The 7,898-nt window shown below is 37.6% G+C and overlaps 1 protein-coding gene across 2 annotated transcripts in view; it reads right to left on the bottom strand.

Annotated features, from left to right (window-relative positions):
• Positions 1 to 3,629: 3,629 nt before the first annotated feature.
• USP7 (ubiquitin specific peptidase 7) overlaps positions 3,630 to 7,898 on the bottom strand; it is a 72,320-nt gene continuing 68,051 nt past the window's right edge. For both annotated transcript variants that reach the window (XM_038187080.2, XM_072024134.1), the window contains exons 30-31: positions 7,729 to 7,819; positions 3,630 to 4,998 (exon numbers count right to left, since the gene is read on the bottom strand). In XM_038187080.2, coding sequence (XP_038043008.1) covers positions 4,892 to 4,998; positions 7,729 to 7,819 — 198 coding nt within the window. In that variant the 3' untranslated portion in view covers positions 3,630 to 4,891. The remainder of the gene's footprint in view (positions 4,999 to 7,728; positions 7,820 to 7,898) is intronic.

Genomic DNA, 7,898 nt, shown 5'->3' with positions numbered 1-7,898 from the left:
CATGATCTGTATCTGAATTGTTTTCACATTAAACAATCTGATAGAAGTGTTCGGTACAGCCCTGAGAGCAGCGGTACATCTTGACCCCAATGCATTTCTCTTCGTCTACGGCTCGTATAAATGCTCTCATTAAACTGGCCTCTCCCAGCTACTTGTTCCCTGTCCCCTGCATCACAGAAACACAGAATCATCTAGGCTGTAAAAGGCCTTCAATATCATCAGCCAGCTCCCAGGCTGAACACATTGGTCACCTTGCTACAGTAGGATCTCTGCAGAACAGCACAAGGCTCCAGTCAGGAATACAGCTAAAAAGGGGCCTCTAGACCACAAAGGATTTCAAACAATTTGAAGACTGGGGGGAGAGGGGAGAAAGGGGAGGGAGGGTGTACCAGTGAATACCAAGCTATTAAACTAGCTGGATGCAGGGAATTTTACTGAAGAATACAAAGGCTTTTATAATATTGACATCATAAACATCAACCTAGAAGCTCTGAGAGCAGTACAAGCTTGGTTGTAAAATTTCTCTGGTGAGCTATTTCCATACAGGAACCTTCATGGTGAATCCCAGCGACCTGCACAAAGACCAGACCCAACACCTCCGGCCTTCTCAACCCAGTGGCAGAAGTAACGGGCAAGGAAGGCCATTCTAGGGGCTGCCCTGGCTTTCATGTGATAACAAGGTCAGTAAATCTGCATCCTCTGGTGACACAGCCTCCTTAATCACTTTGACCTAACAGGAAGTAACACCACGATGATAAAATCCACAAGCAGCCAAACAGACATCAGCCAGATTTTTTCCACCATTTCAAGTATTTTTAAATGTTAGGTTTTCTCTCAATTTTAAAATCTGTCTGTGAAAGAGTAAGCTTTACCTCTAAATAACAGTGAATACACATCAAGTTGGATAACATTTAGAAGGCAAGTGCAGAAACAAATAACCCTGAATATATGCATAACAGAAAGAAATGATGCATATGATTTAAGATGTGCAGAGGATATTAGCAAAAGTAGTCAAAACATTTTTGCACCAATATCTGGAGGCACAATAGCTTATGGAAGTATTTTATAAGAACGGCAGACTCCGGCTACTGCCTAGTGTAGCCCCTTTTTCAGATCCTAAAGGCCAGGCTCATGTAAAAGCAAAGGATAAATGACACCAGGCCACGCACATGCTAAACCCTGACCCTCTCTACCTCAATATCCAAATGCTTGCTTAGATCCTCTGAGGAAAAACAGGAAGAGCTGAAACCCTAGGAATTGCTGCAGAACTCAGTATTTACCCTCTGGCCAAGTCTACTTACATTATGAATGTCATTCTTGACATGATTTAGTTGAATTTTGCAAAATTCATCTCCTCCATCTAATCAAAATCACCTTGACTTCTGAGCAACCCTTTCACTTTTGTTTCTTTTCAAAAAAGGAACGGACAAGACACAAATCCAGTGTTTACCCTTATCTATTTTATTTACAATATATACAGTTCCTACAGAAAAAAAAAAAAATTTCTCACAAAGGTTATCAAATAGCAAAACACAGCATCGCTTAGATCTACGTACTGATGCCTGCAGCCAGCACAGAGCCTGCAGGACTGAGGGCGGTCCAAGCTCCAGGTCCAAGGCCCTGGGGAGCAGCAGGCTGGGTCCCAGCTCCGAGGGGCAGCAGCTGAGGTAGATACAGCACCGGGCACTGCACATCCTGTGGCATGACATCGGCCTGATCCCTCTGACGTGTCTTGCAGCAGTATGAATTCGTCCTGGTGCTGCTAAGCAAGCCTTCTTGTATAAAGGGTGTTTTTGTTGGCTGTCACTCTCTAGTCAAACTATTTCACTGGTGTGATTTGCTTAGATTTCACAGAATGCTTTGGACTCCTTTAGAATAAAAGGCACTATGTAAATCTACAGGAACAATTCTTGCTATTTTCAAGAATTCAGACGGGCCGTTAACATCATGGTGCTCTGATCCTGTGTACCATGAATCTACATCCTTATTGCTTAACACTTATTATCATTAAGTTATTTTAATGCATTTGCTCTTATCCAGATAATTCCAATATCTGAATTAGAAATGGAAAGCACAGTAGCTTTGAAGACTGCACTATTGTAAATTTTTAGAATGAGCTAAACAAAGATACTGCACCTGAGAAAACCTCCATTCTTCCTCTTCATAGCTGTGTGTGTTTCTACATTTGAGTATTAAGTTATTTGTGCTCCAATTTTTTTTCCCATAAAAAACTTCAGTTACTGGAAATAGTGCATACAGAATGCCTTAATGTATTGTCTTTTCAAAATTGTTGTGGGAATTGCACGAATACTGAAGCATGTAAGAACTAGTCATCTAAAAATCAAAAGGCACACAAAATTTACTTTGTTACCAGTATTTTCTTCTGAAATAGGAAGTATTGCGATTTCATAAGATATTCCCTAGAAGCTGCCAGAATTCCATAAATTAGTGCTAAAAGTTAGTGACATTCAGATACTCGATTTCACATCTGTCTACCATAACAATGAGTTCACAAAATATAATTAGGGTGTACTACCGCTGATCGGAGTACCTAATTTTACAGATGTATTTTGAATACAAACCCTGATATTTACTGAAAGCCTGTAGAGACAACCCAAGTACTACTAGTGAAAGTACCAGTTGTCTTGGATTGTGTTACCTTTCTCACCAGTTCAATGCAAATACAAGTCAAAGGAAACCTTGATCCATTTAAGGCATGCTATTTAAGCACTTCCTTCTACCTGTAATCTATGTACTCAGACGACAAAAACAATGTAAACTAGTTTGCTTTGACTGGGAATTAGAGACAGTTAAAAGCACCACGGCATATAAATTAAAAAGAAACTTAAACACACCTAATATTGGAGATTAACGCATTTTTAAAGCTAAACGAACAAAATATCTTAAAATTCAGTTTAAAAATACTTGCTGGTGTTTTCAGTTATCACCAGCACCCACATCTCAGAAAAGAAAGTATAAAGGCCATCACATGTATACAACCCCTACTAAATGTTTATTGGTAGGTCTGAGAAAAGGAAGCTTCTAAGAACTTTGTTTTGGTTATGAATACAGGGAACACACTACAGAGGAAACCTATCACTCTATTAAGGGAGCTTACCTTTAGAGACTCCAGATTTTAATTTCACACCATTTATAATATTAGACTTGAGAATCTGGACAACAAAATTTTGTACAGGCAGGCAGAGTCAAGTCTACCACAAAGACTCTACTACAAGCTTTACAAACAAACTAGCAAAATAATTTTTCCATTCATAGTATTTGTACATGGTTCCTTCCAGGAAAACCCTTCTATTTGTTAAGCTCAAATGAAACTAGTTAGGAGGTGTAAAAAAAAAATAAAATAAAATAAAAAAACAAGACACCCAAAAAAAAAACAAAACAAAAAAAGAAAACAAAAAAATCCAAAACCTAAAACAACTGAACACAAAACCCCACAAGTTTCCCCCCAAACTCCAAAACAACCAATATGAGGGTTATACAATTGTCAACACTGAAAACAAGAAAACACACCTTTAGCAAAACCTCACAAATAAAAGTACTTTCCCAGAACACTATTTCCAGGGAGAAGAGAAAATCTTCTTCAACTTCCATGTCATCACTCACCGAAGAAAAATTTTATAGAAAATTTTATTCAACATACAACATTTTCCAGCAAAAAAAGGCAATATACAGGAAGAGTTGTTGTACACTGCGGCTACAGAAACAAAATAAAATACTGGAAAAAAATGTAAAATTAAGTGTGGATTGCTGATTCTATCTTTACTGCACTCAAAACTAGACACGCGGCTGGCATTAGCTCCAAAATAAAAGGAAGCAGTCTGGGGACTGAAATAAAACTACACACAATGAATATCAACATCAGTGAAATTCACTTGCAGACTCACCCAACAAAATTAACCTCCAAGTGTTAAATTGTACATGTTCATTCATTAAATATACAATTTCAGTTTTTCTTTTTTTCTTTTTTTTTTCTTCCTTTTTTATACAAAGTCAACAGCTTACTAAATACTAGTGAGCATGCCCCTCTGTGCTAAAAGGCTATTTCTTGTGTTTTCCCCATCTCTTCCCATGTTAACTAAATTAATGATATTTATAATCCTTTCACTTGCTTTTGCCAACTTTGAGTGTCATTCTGTTTCCCAGAAGATGGCATAATAAATTGCAACTGTATTCAACAATGGTTGATAATTTAATAAAAAGACCCAAATATCTCATTTTAGGAGTCAGGGCATCCACTTGGCAAAACAGGATGCAAAGTAGTGACTAAATTAAATGAAAACTAGTTCATTAAAAAAGATTCTATGCAGCTGGAGGAGACAAAAATCCCAAATAAGTGCCAACAATGTACACAATGAAGTAGAGATTGCTATTTATTGATGATGTGAGTTTTTTGCATTTACAAATGCACAAAAATGTCATTTAAAGTATAACTGAAGGAAATAAATCTGATGTGAGTCTAAACATAAGACTTACTAGCTGCAGTGATGGTGAATACCATACCAGGAAGGGCAGCCAGCCAGCTTATGCCATCTATAAACGTACTACAGACAAATATTTTGCCAATGTCAACTGTTCTACTAAACTCTTCCCTCATTATGCTGACAATTGCCTTGCATTACGTTTACCATAAAATAACTCTCATTGGCATCCAAGCTTTATAAAAACACCTTCATTTTGCTCAAAAAGGGCAGTCAATAGATACAGAGAAGCCAAACTGAACAGCCTCAACAAAATAAAATTAACATCAGCAGCAAATCCTCTTGCTGAAGACTTCAGATATAGTGCACGTGTACCAAAGTTCTACAGTTGTTAAAAAGGTGCACACACACACTTATTTTTGTCCCTTGCCTTGACAATCTGGTTAAGTAAGTCAGTTATGGATTTTAATAGCTTTTTCAAGGTAAGTGTAGCGACTTCTCTTTGGGGCTTTATTGAAATGGTCAAGCCCTAGCCATGGCCTTGGATGAGACATGTTGCCTAGAAAAGAAAAGAGAAAAAAAATGAAGTTTTTAAGAGTAAGTTGAGAAGACTCCTTTACACAAACTACTCATGCATGCCCTGTTCAGTTTGCTAGGAATCATACAGCATGGAAGAGGGCTGCAGAACACTCTTATAATCCCCAGCCATAACAGCTGCTTTCCTGACCACAACTTTCCTCCCAGTAATATTTCTACAACTGTTTTCTGCATCAGGTAGCTTATTTTCCTCCTCTTCAGTCACTTACAGGAGTTTATAGCAGTGAAGTATATGCTAAAGTTAAAAAAACACAACAACAAACAACCCTTGCTTTTGCAATTTATAGCTAGAAGCATGCCAATTGAAGTCAACTGGAGTACCACCTTTCACAGAATTGCTAGGCGGTGCCTGAAAGAGGAAATCATAATCTAAATATGATAACCTATAGTATTTGCCACAGTATAAGTGATTGCTGCTGTATTAAGCTATTCTTATCACCTGGTTTAAGTAGGAACATTCTTAAATACATGTAAAATGCAAATTATGAGTTTATTAAGAAATCATGTAACCGACCTTGTACTTATTTTCTGAGAAAAAATTTAGTCATATTTGGACTATGCAGAAACCATACAAAATTTTTCACGTGTTCAACCCAATATTGTTATTACCTACTTCTAATTTTCATGAAAAAACACATTCCATGTGCTTCTTGCAAATGGAAAATACTCCCTTTTAAAATGTCTTCAATGGAGAGCATCAAATGTTCTTTGAAGTGAAATGATAATGGCACAAACTAAATAGCCCCCCAGCAAGAGAGCACACTCCTATATTTCAGGACATCATCTGCAATCACTAAAGCATAAAACACTTGACCTTTCTGGTTGCCTGCATCTGCATTTTTGGATATATTTTCTTCAATCAAAATAATTTTTCTTTTAGACGTAATGGTCAATGGCCAATGTAAAAGTACTGCCAATCTGGCTGAGATCACCTTAATGTCTTTTAAAGACAGAAATGAAATCATACGCTGTTAGCACAATTGTCATTAGAGTGCATCTTTACAAATGGAGAGGGACAGCATTGATTGACACCAACTATGTTGATAAAAATTAGTGAAAGCCAAACCTTCAGTTCAGTAAGTTCAGCACATGTTAAAATCCGGTATTTGTAGAAACTTGTGAGCCCTACACCTTGAAATACTATTTAGATAAGAAGTCATTAGGACATCATATCACCCAACAGAAGAATCTTGTGGGGAGTTAATTCTATGAAAGTTTATAATACCAAAAGGGCAAGTATCAAATGGAAGCCCATTAGTCTCAGATTCCCTACAGCTGCTTCAAACACTAAGTTCTCCCCTTTCCAATTTCTTCCACGTTTTGTACTTTTGACCTAGTTACCTAGTCTTTCACATTGCCTCGGCAATACTGGCTCTAGCTTTGCTCATAAAGTCCAATAACTCATTTTGGACTATTGCCTTCCCTTTCCCTGCACTCAGAAAGATGACTTAGAACAAAATCAGGACTCTGCCTGCTCTGAACACACAAGAAAGGGCTTATTTGCCCACTGACAAATGTCTACCTCTGAGTTAGTCATCCAGAGACCCCTCACAATGTGTGCAGAAAACCAGGTCCCCCCAGTGACATCAACCACACTTCCCTCTGCTCACTGATGGCCTGTTCACATGGAGACACCCAAAGTTTTGGCAAGTCCCCTCATATTCACAGACGTTAGCCTTAAACCTGGCTGTATGACATACCACAATGAGATGACTTCTTGCTAGGCCCCTATAAAGTACTCATTAACACTACAGGCCTAATTCTATATGGATTTTCAAATAAATGGACAGTCACAGGAATTCTTTACAACTGTTATATTAAGTCCAGAGCTTGAAAAAACATCTGAGCAAATTTGGCAAATTTGGGGGGGAAGACAACTCATGACTTTCAATACAGCCCTAACTGCAATTTCAAGGATGTCATTTCCAACTAAAACTCCCCAAAGATGACTGTGGTGAGACTCCTCAATGAATAACCTGGTTTCTTGTATGTGTATATTCCTCAGAGAATAAAGCTTTAAATATCAGTTGAGTAAATAAGATGGTAGACCACCTCCACAGTCAAATTCAGAACAGAGCTGAATTTGTAGTTTGGTGAATCTTGTCTAAAGAATCTAAACAGCATCCTAGTCACATATGTAATGTTCTTGTTAAATTCTACAGACTCATTAAAGGTATCAGGAAAGAACAAGAAATGTCTTCAATGAATATGAGAACTCAAATACCTCTTTGTGGCACACTTAAGGAGCTTATGAGGATGCACCTTCTTATGTTTTAGGAGTAACATGAGCACCTACTCCAATAACAATGTGAGAATCAAATACGCAAAGGAGAAGATGGGCAATACAGATACAGTGCAAGTAACAGAACTCTCTTCTGTAAAGTATGCTGTATGGATATTTGACCCATTTGGTTGCTCAAATGCTGGTTGTTCAAATGCGAACTTTTAGCTCACAAGCAAACACTATGCAGTAATTTATATGTCTACAGAATACATGTATATATTCTCAAGACTAACAGTTAAGTGTGCATACGAGTATAGGCAAACACTTGCTTAGTTACTATATACAGTGTACTTGACATACAAAGAACAACTGATCTGTTTCTGCATTCTGAGTTAAGGATAACTGCCTTATAACTGGCAAACCTGACTTCAGCAGGTCAGAATAATAGTCAGACTGAGAACAACTCACCAGGTTGGGGCTCAAAATCTTTCAAGTTCACTTCATACTCATCTTCATTGAGATATTGGTGTCGGCCCATCATTACAATTGCAAATTTAAACTATGAAAAGGAAGAAAAATGTTAAGATACTGTACTAAAATAAAGCCTCTAAGTCTAACTTCACAGTATAAAACACAGC

The sequence above is a fragment of the Anas platyrhynchos genome, chromosome 15 (genome assembly GCF_047663525.1).
Source record: "Anas platyrhynchos isolate ZD024472 breed Pekin duck chromosome 15, IASCAAS_PekinDuck_T2T, whole genome shotgun sequence".
Classification (NCBI taxonomy): domain Eukaryota; kingdom Metazoa; phylum Chordata; class Aves; order Anseriformes; family Anatidae; genus Anas; species Anas platyrhynchos.
Note: the sequence above shows the minus strand (reverse complement) of the source record. Positions and strands in the feature narration are given on the sequence as shown.